Source organism: Octopus bimaculoides, chromosome 13 (genome assembly GCF_001194135.2).
Source record: "Octopus bimaculoides isolate UCB-OBI-ISO-001 chromosome 13, ASM119413v2, whole genome shotgun sequence".
NCBI classification, from domain to species: Eukaryota; Metazoa; Mollusca; class Cephalopoda; order Octopoda; family Octopodidae; genus Octopus; species Octopus bimaculoides.
In genome coordinates, this window is record NC_068993.1 from 55,907,881 (window position 1) to 55,926,888 (window position 19,008).

The following is a 19,008-nucleotide window of genomic DNA, read 5'->3' on the forward strand; positions in this document are numbered from 1 at the left end:
CTTCAACAGGGTTAGAGAAAGAAACCAAGAAACACTTTTATCATCATGGAATATTGTTTGATTCTGTAAAGAATAAATATAATGGCAATCTTTCGGTACGATTACCTAAATATCGGCCTTTTCCGTAAAAGTGTCTTCGGCGATCTTTACCAAAGATTGCACTTTTCCGTAAAAAGTGTTGGAGAGAAACAGGGAAACGATGTCATAACAGCGAAAGACATGCAGAGAGCGCGATTTATTTTGAAGCGTTTAGAGTTAGGGTTAGGGTTTTAGGGTTTGCATTAGGGAATTTCGTCCCTAACCGTAACCCTAACACCGCAGTGAAGATCATGCTGGTGTTATGGAAAAGGCCGATATTTAGGAACTCGTACCGAAAGATCACCAATATAATATATAGGAGTAGATTTCCATTACATTTGCAGTAAAAGGTTTCACATCACATATTAAAACAAACAATTTCACCTAATTAGATATAAGGAGTGTGTCACATGACAGGTCATGTCATATAAGAATACCAGAAACAATACCAATACATCAAAGAGCAAAACAAGAAAACAAACAGAATGTGTGATTTGAGCTGTATGTTACCTCAGTTTCATCTTCCATATCTTTCATTGAATTTCCTCTTGTAGAATAACTTTTCTCTCTCTTCATCTTACCACTAATTGGTGGTCTCCCTAGAGAAAGTGAGGGTTCTGAAACATTTGTAGCTGTTGGCTGGGTTACCAAGGGTATAGAAAAGAAACTGGATGCTGTTGCTGATGATGCTGTTGGTATCGAAGCTGTTGCTGTAGCTGCTACTGTTGTTGTTGTTTTCTCACTGCAAGGTAAGATGCTGGATTTAACTACAGGAAACTTTCAGATCACAAAATAAAACAGAAAACTTAAAGGAATACTACACAAACCAAATGGTCAAAATTAGAGGACGATAAGGTAAGACAGGTCAATACCACTTCTACTGTACTTTTGTCACCACTCACCACATTCAGCTTCATATATTGGAAGGACTAATACTGAGATGAAATGGAAGTGATGATGATGATGATGATGACAGCTTATATGATCTAAAATAAATACATAATTCCAGATAAGAGTAATAAAGACAGTGACCATATACATTTGTCTACCATACAGTAATTATACAAGATCACCACAAGCCAACTGTCACAAGACGATGGCAGACAAGCCTACAACTGCATGTCTATAAGATAAAGATCCTACCGCCAAAATCATTGCTTTAACTTCCACTTTACCAGATTGTCTAAAGCAAGATAATATTTTGTCATGGCATGACATCTTTTAATGGAAATTGTAAACAAAAGACACTGCTTGTATGACAGTGATGCTTGCTGACAAAAGGTAAGGACAGACACACACACATCCATATCCACTCATAAAATTCTGGTTGGCCTGGAGCTATAGTAGAAGACATTCGCCCAAGGTGCTGTGTAGGGGGACAGAATCCAAAACTACAGTGGGGAAGCACACTTCTTGACCACACAGCCATATCAGCACCAGAGAGCATAACAGGATGAATAAGACACACGGCAGTTACTTACACTGAGGCAGTCTGTGGAGTTGTTGCAAAGACTCTAGCCAGTTCCTTAGAAGTATCTTTCCCTGTATAGCTGCTTACCTGAAAAATTAAAGCAAAAATTAGTTCATCAATGTATATAGATTGAAATATTCAGCACTTTCATTAACAACTCATTTAAATGAGAACATCTATGCAAATCTTATGCTTTGATTTAAATGGTGAGATAATCTAGCTGCAGAAAATAAACTCACAAGAATCCACACAGAGACAAGAGATAATTTTCTATCTCCTTGTGCTCAACCATGTGGATGGAAAAGGTATATTGCAACCTTAAATACAACATGTACATGGCCAACATAGATAAAATGAACCAAATGAGTTACTAATTAGTTGTTACACCCAGAAGTGGTGATTGAGTACTGAGAATGATTTCTCTTACTTATTATACCAAATCATGAGGCACTTAAAAGCAATGTGATCAACTACAATTCCAAGTGGATGTAGCAACACAGTTGAGTGCACTGCTATAAAGAAAGAAAAAAACCTTGCTGGGAGAAAGATAATACACTGTTATAAATTCAACATCCATCCCCATAACCAAAATATATCAAGAATGCCAACACCAGAAAAGGAAAGTTTCCAGTGACTTTTTGAGCTTTCCAATGTATGCCCAACAAGGTTCATAATATAGTGGGTTAATATCAAAAGGGTTAAATAACTGAGGTAGTATTTCCAATAATGGCAGCATTATGTTTTTGGTCTTTCATACAGATGGTTGACAGCAATAATTCCAACTGTTCACAATTTAATACTACTATCAAAGGAAAATGAACATCATAAATTACACAGTGGCTAGCTTGGGCAGTAAATATAAGTGAAGTTCTGTAATATCATCTCAAATATGCTGATGCACTTGACTGGAGAGGTGGAAAAAAAAAAAGTAACATTCTCAAGTATAATATATACCCCAAATATTTAGGTTTAAAAGCTGAAAAAAAAAAGTGTACATTATACAGGCATAGCTACGGCACTTCCTTTTCAAATTTATGTTGGCAATGAATTGAGAAAAGAAAAGATTCTAACTTTGTTAATATGTTCTGTTTGCTTCTGGGTATTTTCCATAGTTGGAGAGCTCTTGAAAGCACTGTATGCTGACTGCCTGTTTTTGGCTATGGTAGCTTTCGATGGGGAATTTAGCATAACTGTTGGTGGACCTCTAGGTGGTAGCTGGAAAAAAATAAATAGATATAATTCTACCAAACAGAATTGTAGTGATATCAGGCATTAATATCAAAATACTTTTAAAATATTCACAACTATCTAAGTAACATGACTGGTTAAAAATCAAGGTGATCAATTTTTTAAAAATCTGCTACAGCTCAAGTCAAATACAACTCCCACTGTACAGTTAAGGTCAGACATTCAGTTATATACAATAACAAAAAAAAAAAAAAAAAAACTAAATGGCACCTTGGTTTTGACAACTAGTATTTCAGTTGTCCCATCAAACCAAACTATTTACTTATTGAATTAGAGTAGCGATGTTGTTGATACTACAGTCAGAGATTTTCCAACCCTGATCACCTTGTCTTTTATTTAGTGTAGCTAATAACATTATCCTTTTAAGATGGCAGGATGTGATTTAAAAGCAATTCAGCTGCTATTTCTAGCAGGTCTAGCAATTACACAGAGGCCCTTTCATTGGTTTTTAAGAGAAAGTGATCTGCAATAAGATAAGATTTTTCTCACACTACTAACTCCATAATTAATTCCTTATTTAATATAAAGTTATTTCCTAACAAAGAATTTTGCTTACCTTTTCAGAATCGTTACTAAAAGTTGAAACTGCAACTGATGGTCTATTGCGTCGTTTAAAATTGGATGGCTGCCAAATATAAATGTGTACCACATGTTATTGTATATAGTCACTTGAGTTTTAGTCTAAATTCTGGCACCTCTTTACATGACCACCACCCACTTCCAGACAAAAGCATTAATCCAAATCTGAAAATACTGCATACTTTGATGGTACAGTACAAATTGTTTAATTTACCCACTGTTTTACAATTGTTTGCTTAGTTTTCATAATGAAGACAAGAAATTTTTCAATGACAAATTGGACCCTCACAGACTAGGAATATCCAGGTGAGAGCAGGAATGTAGGTGGAACATTATAGTGCGGGAATATTTAACTCCATGACAACAGTTTTATCACAACAAAAATAAATTTCAAGAGAAACTATTTAAATAAAGTAAAACCAATATATACTTTAATAAAAAGTGTTTATATTTATATTTTAATAAAGTTTATATTTGCAACAAGTGACAAAAGTAAACCATTTAATTCATAGTTAATTTGATGTCCACTAATTTTATAATAATTTGTGGATGTGGTGCTTAAACCAGACCAGTTCACTTAATTGACCACAGCCCACCTTATCAATATTGAGTAGACTTGTCTGGCAGAAATAACAATAAGAAAACGATTATACTTACAGAAAACTGTAGAACTGTATCCGCCAAATTGTGATTATTCATTGGAATCTTACGAGCATCCTGAAAAGTAAGAAAGTTACAAACTTTAGTTACAGGCAGAAGACTGGCACAACCTGTGGTATTTAACCACAGCTCTTGATGTTCTGGCTTAAATCTATACAAGATCAACTTTACTTTTTATCCTTCTAGAGTTGATTAAGTACAAGTATCAGAGCCACTTTAATATTTCCTGTAAACGAATTTATACAAAAAAAAAAAAAAAAAAAAAAAAAAGGTATTTCAACATAAAAACATACAGGATGCATCGAATAATGTAGCCCAAGTTATGCTATGTATAAAAAAAAGACTATTTTATTCTTTTATACGTTTCAGCGCTGAGACTGTGGCTATGCTGGGGCACTGCCAGTATCCTAATAGCTGGAACAAATAATTAATGTAGACTTGCAATTAGGGAGGAGTCATGGTTAAACAACACACATCACAAACAAGATTATTCTACAAAATATGGTAATGAGAATAAATACTGAAAGTGAAGATGTACAAAAAAACTCACTGATATAGGAGTTGCCATCATTTCTAAAATATCTGAGATCCGTTTTGCTGTAGAACTTGTTACAGCCCCAGTACTGTTCTTATGCAGTGGTTTAGCGTTGACCTGACGCCGATATGGTGTGGCAGCCTACGAAGAAAGAGAAACGAAATTAAGAGTGCAAACACACAAACATCTTTCAGTAATCCCTGAGCAATAACTGTGTTAGAGTATCAGATATTTGTTCCTGACATTATAGTTTAGAACAATGTTTTAAGCTCAAATTTTAACAAGGCCTTCATATCCCATTGACAGTCAGGATTACACTCCCAACTTAATCACAACTGAAAGCTCCAAAGGCTGAGGTATTATTGACTCCTGCTGCTGCAATCAAACAATGATTTATATGCAAATATCAAACTACTGCAGCTAAGCTGGGTAAGAAGACCATTATATGCCTATTTATTTGTTGTTTCGAACCACATGCAAATATTGCAGCCATACTAAGTCTCAAAAGTGCTAGGAGGTGAACAGTCTAGATTATTTAACAATGTAAAGCAGGGAACTTACAGAATATGGGTTACTTTCTTTCAGGCGCATTTTTCTCCTAGAAGAAGCCCCACCATACTGTGTTTTACCGCCATAAAATGAAGACTCATGCTGACTATCAGAGAGCAAGGAATCTTTCTAGAAAACACAAACATAGACACATTTAAGAAAGCCAACAACAATGTAGTATGTGAGGTTATACTATAAATCGACGATGATGATGATGATAATAATAATAATAATACTACTACAGTAACTTACCAAGAAGGGAGAGACAAGCAGAGAAGGTTCAAATCTAGGCTTAGTCCGAAAAGAGTCACTTTCATTTTTTTTAATATAGGATATATTGCTCCACACTTTAGAACTTTCACAATCACCTGTAGAGAAAGAAAGAAATTATATGAAATATTATGATTTCCCATGTTAGAAGTTTTAGAGTTATGAAGGACATTATAACAATGAGTAAAACTGTAGATTTGTAACTGGTGAGCACTTACAACTCCAGTAGATTACTGGTACATAGGATGTGGGTTAATTTGCATTATCTTAAGAAAAAAAAAATAATTACTAAAATTCCTTACAAATAAAAATCAAGATGAATTAATTGGTCTTTAAATTGTGAACATTTAAAAAAATTGAGAGTATTATAGATAACATACACCTTCTTCCTGATTTACAACCGAGTTCCATTCTGATCGATAGGTCATAAGATGAATTTATATTTTTCAACACTATTTTCATTCAAAAGGATTATAAAAATATAAAATATAAAAATTTAATCAATAATTATTGTACATAATGTGAAAAATACATATGTATTTTTTGAGGTCTTACGTGCAGATGGTTGTAAGTTGAGGAGGTGTATTTTTAAATAGCTCACACCTAGTTGTGGAGAAACCTGGCTCTCCACCTGCTTGTGAAATTAAGAGGCAAGTGGCGGAGCACTTCATGTCGTTCTCAGAGAAATTCAGCATGACACACAGAGTGTGACATTGTTGGCTCTTTGAATTACAACTTATTTTTGTGGATTGCTGTGGAAAGAAGTAGCAGGTTATATGACATTGTTCCTTCTAATAGATCATCGTATCCAAAAGAATATTTCGTTCACTTAACATCACTGAATTAAAGCAAAGCAATGAATGGTCCCTCTAGGTTGCTTGGAATTTGCAGATATATATATAGTGAGAATTTACAAAAAAACAAAAGACGAAGACAGGTGTGTATTAGTTTAACACTTGGGAAGTGAGAAAGTCTTTTATGTTTCGAGCCTATGCTCTTCGACAGAAAGGAACACAGAAAGAAACAGGGGGAGAAAATAGAAAAAGGTTTAGTGGCTAGCAATCTATATATATATGTATGTATGTATATGTAAATATATGTTTATATTCTATGTATTTCACTGATGAAAGGATCATATTTAACTTACAGCTATCTTCAGGATCAACACTAATGCTGCCATTCCCATCATCATCATTATCAATAGATGCTGTAGTTGATTGATAATTCATGTCTGAAGAAAGTTGGGCGTCAGCAGAAGGATGTAACCGATTCTTTAGTTGTTCAATATCTGCTCCAGTGAGAGAGAGACAGTTCTGTTTATCACCTAACCGGGGCATCGTCTCTGAAATTTGGCCAGCATGAGGCAATGAACCATCTGAAACAAAATTACATTAATTAGCAATTTTGGTATGTTGTAGTGGTGGAAGGAGAATAACAGTGATAGCGATTAAAAACTAAGAACACAAAAAACCTTTTTGATAATTATGCCAATAGAAGTACATATCACATATACATATATGAGATCTGAAAAGTTCCAGGAAATTAGCTGACATATTAATGAATGATCAATAGATAAATAAGCAAGTCATGATCAATTTAAGCACACATAAGAGAGAGAGAGAGAGAGAGAGAGATAGAGAGAGAGAGATAGAGAAAGAGAGAGAGGGAGAGGGAGAGAGATTAGAGATTTTGTGAGTGTGTGTGTGTGTAACTAAATTGCGCCCAAGCCACGTAAAAGTGTTCATACCAGTGCCACATTTAAAGCACCTAATACACTCTGTAAAGTGGTTGGCATTAAGAAGGAAATTCAAGCATAAAAACCATGCCAAAAAAAGATGAATGGAACCCAGCCAACACTCCAGCTGGCCAACTCCCCTCAAACCGTTCAGCCCATACTAGCATGGAGACCTGATGATGATGATGATGAACTATGCCTGTCCTTACCATGATTTGAGGTAGAATATCTCGGTCCTGGCGGATACTGCATCTCATGATTACTCGGCATATGATCAGCTGCATAGCCTGTCATTGCTGACCTTCTAGAGACTGCTTTCACCTGTTGATGATAGTTGGTATATTCAGGGTGCAACGGCCGTGGTTGAGCTGGACGTCGGTCACCAACAACTGGGTTTTCATGAGGTGACTGCAACAAAAACAAAGTCATCGATGTAAAATCTAGTAACAGCTGTGTTTGGAGGGCAGTAATGGGAAGATCTTGCACTATTTATAAACAGGTCTAATGTTTCACAGTCTTCATCAATTTGCTCAAACTGGTGTGAGCCGGTTTTGACACATTACTCTTAATAATTGGAGAACCTCCGAGTAACATAGGAAGCCACATTTACTTGAGCTTGCAATCATTTTGATGAATGCATCAAGCAATGGTAGAATAATTATAAATACCTAAAAGTTAGTGAGACGTGTGAATCAAGTAAAGAAGTCAGAATACATACCGAATAATTGTTGTCATCACTGTCTTTAATTTCATTTCCATTTTGATCTTCTTCGTCAATCACAGTATTTTGAGAATTCTCTGTGGGGTTGTTCTTCATGAAATCGGACAGCCATGATGGAACAAAAATATCTTTTACGGTGTCAGTGAATTTTGTAAACAATGACTACAAAGAGAGAAAAAGGAAACAAATTTTTTCAATCAGTCATATTCTTCTATTACATTATCAGATCAATTAGATAAACATGTTGGGATCTTTTTTAAAACGGGGGCCACATTTTTTCATTAACGAAACACTTTGAAACTTGGAACACTGGTAGAATGCGTCATATAAAACATCTTTTTCTCTTAGTCTTCTTTAAAAAAAAAGAAATCCATAAGTTATTCCATGTTAAAGTTGTCGTATTTCTGTAATTTCAATGACGTCCATTCAGCCGATATACATTAAGTGCCGACTACATAAACAAACGATTCTGAAACAATTAACCCTAACCCTAACCCTATGGTTAGGGTTAAAGCAAATTTAAAATGCAAAAAGCAAATAAAACGAAGGTATGGAGATTAAATACGCTTTACACAGCTTAATCAGCCAAAGGAGTAAATGTAAACAACTGAATACTTGTCAGTGATTGGTTGAAATTATCGAAATAAGACAATTTTTTTACATGAAATAAATTCGAATACAAAAATATTTTTCTGTTCTATAACACAAAATAGATAAGTATACGAAGTTTGAAAGTCTTTCGCTACCAAAAACACTACGTAAAACATTAATGAAAAATGTGGCCCCCATTTTAAAATAGATCCACATGTTGCATGAAGTAGATCTACATGATGTGTAATAGCTAAGTGACTGGGATGGTTAAAGGCTCATCAATCGTGATGAGAGATTGTATCCACAGTGAAGACATCTGTTGGTAAACTCATCTTTCCAACTGTAAATGGTACAATAGTGAGGTAGAGAGATCACCATGCTAAGAGAGTTGGTCCAGTCAACTAATGATGTAAGATGCTATCAGAAAATGTTTTGAAGATGGTTGACAGACCCTCTGAGGTTGTACTTCTATGTCTGACTGCAGAAATGTCAAATGCCCGCCTGGAGGACAGTGAACTCAGCCTTGAGAAAACAAGAAAATGTGCTGAAACCTCAACAACAACAATATTTAAATGATGAGTGTTTGCTGAGCACTACTACTAATACTACATCAAACTTCAGCTTGTAAGTTCTTCCAAAACAGTAATGTGGAGAAAGGAAACAAAATTTAGTTGTTTGGCCCAGGCCAACGTTGGTCATGAAGACCGCTCATTTTTTTTTCCAGATGTACAATTTTTAAAACTAAGACATTATTCAACATGTCATTCATTGACCCTTTAATATTCAAACTGGCCATAACCAGTCAAAATATTCCACATTTCATTTTCAAACTGGCCAGATCCAGTTTCTCACTACCCTACAATGTCATCCTAAAAAAATTAACAGTTACTGCATCAAAATCTCAACCCACTAGATAATGCGGGATTAATTCAAAACAGTGTGAATAAACGCATTACATTTGAAAGAGGATTCCGAATGCTAGAGGATTAAACTGATGATATCTGATTTCATCTACCTACCCTATTATGTCATTCTTAAAATAAACTATGAACTTGTCAAAATACTGAGGTTACATGATAATGCATAATTAAATTCAAAATAATGTTGGTAAATAAGTATTACATTTGGCAGAGTAATCTGAACGTTGAAAGGTAGACTGATTTGAGACATTTGGTCAGTATTTTTAGCAGGATGAGTGACCATGTAAAAATTCCCTTACTGATTTGTCATAATGCAGTTTTTGATCAGAAGTTGAAATTGGTTACATTTTAATGACACAAGATGGCTTAATTAAATGTTAACGGTTTATTTTAGTATCAATTTTTAAGAAGCTGGCAGTTATAATTTGGAAGTGTTAAATATTTTATTAGTCAAATATTAATATCTGTAGATTACTAGCAAAGTTAAAATACTGTCATTAACAATTTATTCAAAACCCTCTCAACCCAGTAGAAAATGTGGCACCACATTTAAATTATAAAACAGCAGTTTCAATGAAAAAAATGGCTGAATTTGCAAGACAAGCCAACCCACAACTGTATGGTTAAGCATAAAGCAGCAGCAAGTTAAACAGTGCTAAGGTTCCGAGTTGTCATGGAAATGGCTTCCAACCTTTACCAAAGTAACCATCTACGAAAGATTATCAAAAGACACTAAATATTACAGATCAGATAAAAACCACAGAATGTACATCAGATAAGTGCCATTTTATAGAACAACAGAATACACATCAGATGAGTGCTATAAGAGAATGCAGGCCAAGTCAGGTACAATGAAATGCAAACCAGGGTGAGTGCCACCTCATCAGGTTAGATGAGGGGGGTATCACCACGATATGCATGACAGGTTGTTAGCAACAATAATTACATGTGATCAAAAACCAAGAATAAAGAGAGATCGGAATCAATAAGCCGTTTAGGAAGAAGAGAGGCAATGACAGCCTACCACACAAACATTTTAACAAAGTGCAGCATATTCTAAAATATCCATACATAGCCATGGGTTAATAAAATTTGACATTATTTTTACATTCATTGCCATACATTGGCCCCCACATCATTTGACTGTTTATTTCAGTGACATCCACATCAGATGAACATGAAATGATGTCACCTAGATCCAGCAATGCATTAGTCCAAACTCCTAGATAGAACCTTTGATAACAAAAAAAAAAACACTTAATCTAATGAGAAACTCACTTTGACATGCAGTCTAGTTAAATACTATAAAATTTCAAAACAAGCAACTAAAGACAAATAAAGAAAATAACAACAGTATGGCTGAAACTATGATGCTTTGGCGATTAGGTCCATATTATCCCCAGAAAATATAAAGACTGAATATTCATTCTTGCATAGAATCTATGGTGTTGTTACTCATTTACTGATGCCCTAATGGAGCCTGTGGAGTGAGCAGAATTTAAAGAAATAGAAACTTGAAGTCTTTCTTACAAAGACAGAGGGACAACTCCTCCCACTTTGGGTAAGCTTGTAGAGCTGTTATGGGGCAATGTAAATTAAATAATGAGATTCAAATAGCACACCTAGTGCATACAGGTATGTTTAAGTGATTAAGAAGCTCCCTTTGCAATTGTGTGGTCCTGGGTTCAATTCCATTTTGTGGCTCCTTGCATACTATCTTCTACCATACTCTCAAATTGACCCAGACCATGTAAATGAAAGTGGGTAGACAGAAATCACATGGAAGTCTATCAGTGCCCAGGTCAACACAACTACTTAGCCCCATGGTCTCTTTAGAGGAGACTACTCTGTTGCAAGCATTCAGACCAACTCTTTTTGTCTGAGGGATAACCACTAGATAGCGAATCCTGAAAAACAATACATGGATATTGCTTCTGTTCCTCTGACAAACCCATATCCCCCTCCCTTTGAAATTATTCCAGATGGGTTGGACCAGAAAAGTTTTTAATTGTTCAGTGATACAGGTTTTGCTTTGCTAAAACCAAAAAACAATTAAAGACAGTGTCATGAAGGTACAGTTCTTCAAAGACCTTGAGAGCCGTCTCGTTGTCATTGATAAATGATCGGCTTTAAACCAATAACACGAATTACACAAGCCACAGGAGATAGTTGAAACTAGGAAAATATTTAACAAAAGAATTTGAAGATGGGCAAGCCTCAACCTGAACAATTTTTTCAAAAGAACTACTGTTCACTACGTCAAGCTCAAGGTTTGTAATACATGTGGACAAAATACAAGACGAGATGTTAAAAGCGTGACAAAAAAAAAAACTGCTGCTGAACACGGCAGAACTGACCAAGACCTCAGACATGACGATACATTTAATATATCCCCAATACCACCACCAAAGAACGTTGGCTGATGTTATTTCTATGTAAATAGTGTAATTTCGTACACACACAACAGTTTCGGCAGTTTGAAATAATATTGAATTCTGTCTTTAAGAGTTAATATTTTGAGACAAGGTCAAACAGGATGGGAGGTAAATCTTGCAGAAACAAAGAACCGACAGTTTTTTTCCATTTTATTAGAATTTAGTTTTTGTCATACCACTGATGACAACGTTTAGTAATTTTTAAAAAAAAACCATATGCAACTGCGTAAGGAAAAGGGTCTTTTTTTTTTTTTTTTTAAAGGAAATTTTTCTTTTAAATTGCGAATGCGAAGAATCAACCTCATCGATCATGTTCTCCGTGTGATAGTTTAATTATCAACTCTCTTAAAACGACAATCTATTTAAAGTTGCCTTTAAGTCAATGTTCCACCACGGCAAAAACACAGACTGATTTAATGACACTAAAAAGAAATAGGCTCAAACCAGATGCTGACCTGTATATATATAACTATTTACAAAAACATGATAACAGAACAATTTCTTTAATGAGGTCAACTAATATCAATTTAAAAATCACAGCTTTTTTCATAACAAAAGAAATTAACCAGATGACTTCTAGCTACTAACGATGAACTATAATTATAAAACAACACACAAAGACATATCCGTCTCAGGAAAACACTCAAATTCGTAGCAAATAAATAAATAAAATAAAATAAAAACCCACGCTAAATAAATGATCATATTTCGTGAGGATTTTGTTTCTAGAAACATGTCTTCTAAAATCTGATACGGTATCAAATTATTTTTCTTGAAGTGTGTCATAAACCTAGAAACATTTTAACAAGTGGTTGATACTTAGCAATAAATGGTTTTAAACTTTGCTTCAAGGCCACGATATTCTGAGGTAGATGACACTTGGTGACATCGCCTCCCAATACTGCACAAGTATTTATTTTATCGATCTCGAAGAGTGGCAAAGTTAAACAAGACCAGACACAAACTAATGCTGTAGAGAGACGTGACTATCACATGGGATTACTTAAAGCATAGCAGAAAAAGGAAATACTTAAAGTTATAGGTGTGGAACAGAGTTATTCATTTGTCCTCACTTTTCACATTTTTATGTTAAACATGAAACTTCAATGTTATGACGTTTACACTATGACTTATTGCTTAAATGAGTCTTAAAGTGGACGTATATTTAATTGAACAGATCTTATTGTACCATGCAGAATCTATCTGTTATGTAATTTATCTTTTTTTTGCCCCCCCCCCCCTCACATTTAATAAAAGAAAGCTTTCGATGACTGAGATCAAGTGTAGGACTGATATGATTAGGATAACTCAGAAATAATGCAGTCAACTACTATATTGTACATCTTTAAGGAATGCCATATTACCCTATAAGAGACGGTGTGGGAATTTAATGTTGCTGACCATTCTTTCTTGTTATCGAGAATAATGATTTAAAATGAACTAGCACCAATCGGGAATCGAAACCAGAAAACCAGAACACGGATTACCGCCATACAGATTGTGATTAAAAAGCTCGTTACTCTTCCTATGTTTACCGAGAGCAATAATAAAAAAAGTGTTTGAACACTTTTCATGTTCAGTTCAAATATTTAGAATAAAGAATAAATGGTAAAATTATTCTTAATTTTTTTCTAAAAAAAAAATTAGATACTTGAATGTTCTTTGTGGAAGAGAATGTGTCTCCCTTGAAAGAAAATACTGATTTTTTAACCTCAACACAGATCTTCCTTACATATAAATGAAAATGTGTGATGTTTATGCCCTTTTTTAAGGTGTATGAGCAACAAAAGCGAAATGGCTTTAACCGGGGAATCGAAACCGGGTGGTTGGGGCGGGACTGGTCTCGCCGGAAGCTAACATCTTTACATGAGAACCAGCTAAGTCAAGGATGAATGAAACTATACACAATATATATTTCTATACAAATATATAAATATCCAAACACGTATATTTATATTATATACATATAAACATACGTAATATATACAGAAAGATAAAAAGACAGATAGATATAAATATATATACATACATTACATATTTCATAACGCTTTATATTATGTAACAGCGATTTTTTCTTCTTCGATAGCGTTACTTTCATGTACTTTATGAATAAATGTAATGTTGGTATGTGTTCATTGTTTCGTTCTTCAAGCAACTAATTTGATATTGAGGGGTTTTATAAGTGAAAAAAGGGACAAAACGAAGAAGACAGTTGGTTGGGGTAAAACGCGTGGTAAGAACGAAATGACCAAGACTGGACTTACCTTTCGCCTATCATATGGTTTGGATGACGTATAGGATCGCTTAGATCGAATTTTGCCTCCAATATCTCTGTTGGCCATTTAAAAACAATCATTAACTATTACTAATCAGAAAAAACTAAGGTAAATAGGACATAAAAGCTTGCAGGAATGGAACAGTGTCACTCCACGCTTTCAACTCACTAAATATGGCGGTAATACAAACTAAATTCCCATTGGTCAATTTGCTAATCATGTGACACATTCCAGCTCGCGGTCATCTCCCCTTTCAAAAGATGAAAGTCAAGGCTGTCTCAGCTGTCGTTTCTTCATTTCTTCTCTGATTTCCCTCCAGTTTTCTTTTTTTTAATTTTCTGTCTCTTTCTCCATCATGCATTAGAAATTAATACATTTATTTGGTAAACTTTCTTAAGTTCCTATGCCGTTGTTAGAAGAGTTCCCCCACATTTCGAACAAATGTACATGTTATACTTTATCTCAAGTTAATTATTTATTCCTATGAAGAAAAACCAATTCCATATGTAATTTTGATGTATCTCAGGACAGCGACCTGAACTAGCGAAGAAATGACTGTTGTCTAACCATGGGCTTAATTTCACAGCGAGATTGAATGTATCTCTATTAAACCTACGACTATGCTCTTTTATGTATATATTTTAATTCATAACCCACGCTGTTTAAGTATAATAATAATATATGTATGCGTACATATTTCCAGAGAAGACCATTTGCCGTATCTTAACTATTGACATAAGCTTTTGTTTTTTTCTTTCAATACAATGGTCTATGTTTAATTACATTTTTGGTAAGTTTTATATATATATATTTAAAAAAACCCATTCAATTAACGAAAATCCGTTTGCTATAAATACTTAGGTATGCTTTTCATCAAATAGCATTTCAACAAAAGGTCTGTCAACCCATCTCACCTCTCCACGTACAAGCGTGTGTATGTACAAATATATGTGTGTGCGCGCGCGCATATATATATATATATATATATATATATATATATATAATTTTTAATGAGCAAAATTTATAAAAGTGACGTAAAGAGCCGAAAGTTTCATGCATGGCATTTATCAAGTTTGGTAAGTGTCGTACACGAAACTCGTTTTTTAAAGTCATTTTTAGTCGTATATATATATATATATATATATATACACACACTAGGTGATCTTTGGCTTTAGGCACCATATACTCGTGTAATGAGTTCTCTTTCTCCTTTTCTACTAAATATACATATATGTATGTGTGTAAGGATATAATCATATACGGATGTTTGAGTAAATAGAACTTCACTACCTACGCATATTTCTTTTAGACAAAGGGAATTTGAAGGTTCACTGCTTCACAAGAATCTGAGTCTGAGATGAAATTCCTGGTCTCTATAAGACATCGAACATTCCAGTTCATCATCACACCACTACCATCATCATCATAATAATTTAACGTCTATTTTTCAAACTGGCATGGGTTTGCGAGGTACTAGTGAGCTAAAGGCTGTGTCGTTCGCTTTTTCAACTTTAGCAGTGTGTAGCGGGTGCTTTTTTATGTGTCACGGGTTTGCGGTTCGCAAGTAATTTGCAAGACAAGAAAGAACAAGAGAAGGCCAAACTGCCTATTGGATCGGTGGATTTGGTCTCCGTTCTGCAGTGAACATAGCTCTGCCGGCATACCTTTCCTCGGTCTCCTCCAGCCGCAGTCTCTTTTGCGAGATACTCCATGGGATGGCTGAACCAGATGTGGCCCAGGAACTAGAGTCAGCCCTAGCTAATTGGATTGCTGATGGGCTTGCTTTCCCCCAGAATACGGATGTCTACTGCAAGTGGGACGACATCAGATGTAAGTCCATCTTCGAGCGGCTAGAGATCACAAGACCACCACCGCCTCGCAGCCAAATAGCGACGTATGACTCAATTCGGTGCCTTCTTCATCTACTGGCACCCTTCTAGATGATGAGTGCATCCGTATCAGAGTGGCCCAATGCCTCGGACCTGGTGTGTGTAAGCATCACACACGTCGCAGCGGAGCGATAGTAGACGAATTCGGCCTGCAGCCATTATCCTGCAGTCTTAGCGCAGGCCGATTCTCCCGACACACCGCCCTGAATGACATAATGAGACTTGACGCGGTCAGCTTTCCGTCCGAACTTGAGCCAGCAGGACTCGACCACGGGAATGGTAAGCGCCTCGACGGAATACCCCTCTTCTCATTCAAGAGAGGCAGATATCTAGTCTGCGATGCGACGTGCAGCGACACTCTCCAGCTCCAACCCGGCTGCGAACTCGGGTGACGCTGCCCGTAATGCGGAGGATAGAATAATCAATTAATACTGGAGCTTGGTTAGCTGCTATCAGTTTGTGCCTGTTGCCGTCGAGATGTCAGGTTCCTCGGGACCTCGAACTACCGATTCCCTTCGCAAAATAAGGATAACAGCGGTCCGTTGGAGAAAGTGTAATGACTACTTCAGCGAGTGACGCTAGCCATTCTCCACGGTCATGAGGGTGAGCACACCATTTCTGAGGGATGTGGCCCATCGCGCCCTTCCCCTCCATCTGCTGATAACCTCCTACCTTTCTTCTTTTCTTTTCTCTTGTTTCGTTATATTTAAATGTTATAAATATATATATATATGTATGTATGTATGTGTGTGTCTCCCAACATGGCTTGACAAACCGATGGTGGTGTGTTTACGTCCCGTAACATAGCGGTTCGGCAAAAGAGACCGATAGAATAAGTACTAGGCTTCTAAAGAATAAGTCCTGGGGGGTCGATTTGCTCGACTAAAGGCGGTACACGTATATATGTCGCTGTGGCTGCTAGTCTGTGTGGTGATTACTCGCCATTCCAGTGTATTAAGCTACAGACCAAGCTATTTAAAATATTCTTTAAGAGGCGATATGTGTCGATGTTGAGTTGATTCAACAGAGATCAGTTGATGGAACCTGACTGTTGTGAGATTAAGGGTAATAAGTAGGTTATCTCCCCTCCACCATTTAAAACTCTGAACAACTTTCGCTGGTCGGCATGTTTTTCCTTGTGAATTTTATGTGAGCTGAGTTAAGAATGACTAATTAATATTAATGGTAAATCCAAGACGTGCAGCTACTTATCTATACAGCGAGGTCACAGCTCCGGTACTACAGTCTGGGCGAGAGTAAAGAATATGTACACTCGGTGTTTAGGGTTAGGGTTAGAGTTCTTGTTAGAATACGTACACCACCCGAAAACGGGTGGTGTACGTATTCTTTACCTCCGCCGACATCTGATTAGAAAGTCGCTGGAAATAATCGCACGATTCTTCAAGCCAAGTCAACCGGTAAAAGATTTAGGGATAGACCACCAGGGCTGGATTCATATCCATAGTTTTGGTTGGTGACACTCGGGAATCCAACAGGAAAGTGTAATGACGGTTGCTTCTGGTAGGAAGGACCCTATGGAAAGGTGCTCGAGGACTCTACCCTTACAACCTTCCCAGGTATCGTGGACAGAGAAAATGGATGGATGTGATATGCTAATAATACCTGTATACAATACTAATGATTTTAACATCCCCTTATCGCTTCTTTTCCCACTATCAGACAATGCTTGTGAGGGTGTCTGGTTTTCTATCTCCTCAGCTAAGCTGAGTGTTTGGGGTTGCCTCAAAGACTTTTAGAGGAAGTAATCCTTCGTTTTATGTATCCAAAACGTAAAAAAAAAAATGGCAATAATCACCGTTAGATGACTAAAACTCAGCAATTAAATTAAAATGGAAGAATTTTTTTTTCTTTCAAATTAAAAAGATTATTATGAATTTGTGTATAGAAGAAATAAATGGTTGAAACCTTTTATACAGCATGCGTCTGTGAGGAGCATGGCGGACTTAATTATAATTAAAAGTAATGATGTAATTGAAAGATATTCTGCACCATAACGTCTGATATTGAAAGTACAATTAATTTTCTTGCATCGTTGGGATTTATTTAATTAAGAGGTTAGCTGAATCAATGCGTTTAGAGCATTGGCAGCCATGTTCAGATCAAAAAGCTCGGAAGTTTGGTATTGTATATGTTGCAAACATTTCTGAAACATCAAACAAAATTCCTTTTTCCTCTGAGTTTCATATTTGTCCTGTAGAGCTCGTGTGTGTATTAGTATGCACACGTTCAAATTCATGTATTAACCGCAGGCACCTCCGTCACTACCACCACTATACAGCATTCCTTCAGTTTTTTTTTCCTTGTTCTCCCTTTCTCTCTATCTCATACACACTCTCTCGCACTTTTCTTTCTCACTCTCTCTCTATCTCATACACACACTCTCGCACTTTTCTTTCTCACTCTCTCTTTATCTCATACACACTCTCTCGCACTTTTCTTTCTCACATCTCCCTCTATCTCACACGCCTTTTTTCATACATACACTCACATCGCTCTCTCACCTCTCTCATGCACACACTCTTTTTTTATGTCTTCTCTTTCTCTTCTTGTTCGTGATTTGTTGACTTTATCCATTTTCTGAAAGTTATCAGGAAACAAGTCTGAGCAGGCGGGGTGGGGGGTGGACACCCTTGTGTAGGTATGCCATCATCATCGTCATCATCATCATTTCAATGTTATTATTTATTTATTTAAGGCGGCGAGCTGGCAGAAACGTGAGCACGCCGGGTGAAATGCTTAGCGGTATTTCGTCTGCGAATGTTCTGAGTTCAAATTCCGCCGAGGTCGACTTTGCTTCTTATCCTTGCGGGGTCGATAAATTAAGTACCAGTTGCGTACTAGGTCGAACTAATCGACCTGCCCTCTCCCCCAAAATGTCGGGCCTTGTGCCTAGAGTAGAAAACAATGTTATTTATTTAAATATATCAAAATCCTTTGATATCGTATTCCACCTAAACTGATTTAACCAGCTTGAGATCGCTCCCAGTTATAGGACACAAACTTCCTCTTTTTAAAGACACCCCCCCCCCC

At 36.2% G+C, this 19,008-nt stretch overlaps 1 protein-coding gene across 3 annotated transcripts in view; it reads right to left on the bottom strand.

Annotated features, from left to right (window-relative positions):
- LOC106881551 (nuclear pore complex protein Nup153) overlaps nucleotides 1-14,268 on the bottom strand; it is a 28,016-nt gene extending 13,748 nt beyond the window's left edge. The window contains exons 1-12 of one of the 3 annotated variants that reach the window (XM_014931979.2): nucleotides 14,057-14,268; nucleotides 7,844-8,008; nucleotides 7,335-7,533; nucleotides 6,538-6,765; nucleotides 5,373-5,488; nucleotides 5,133-5,249; nucleotides 4,587-4,712; nucleotides 4,034-4,093; nucleotides 3,354-3,422; nucleotides 2,621-2,764; nucleotides 1,560-1,636; nucleotides 589-820 (exon numbers count right to left, since the gene is read on the bottom strand). In XM_014931979.2, the coding sequence (XP_014787465.1) occupies nucleotides 589-820; nucleotides 1,560-1,636; nucleotides 2,621-2,764; nucleotides 3,354-3,422; nucleotides 4,034-4,093; nucleotides 4,587-4,712; nucleotides 5,133-5,249; nucleotides 5,373-5,488; nucleotides 6,538-6,765; nucleotides 7,335-7,533; nucleotides 7,844-8,008; nucleotides 14,057-14,134 (1,611 nt within the window). In that variant the 5' untranslated portion in view covers nucleotides 14,135-14,268. Of the gene's footprint in view, nucleotides 1-588; nucleotides 821-1,559; nucleotides 1,637-2,620; nucleotides 2,765-3,353; nucleotides 3,423-4,033; nucleotides 4,094-4,586; nucleotides 4,713-5,132; nucleotides 5,250-5,372; nucleotides 5,489-6,537; nucleotides 6,766-7,334; nucleotides 7,534-7,843; nucleotides 8,009-13,821; nucleotides 14,016-14,056 lie in introns of those variants that run through there. The other 2 variants (XM_014931982.2, XM_014931981.2) reach the window with 2 other exon arrangements.
- Nucleotides 14,269-19,008: the final 4,740 nt, after the last annotated feature.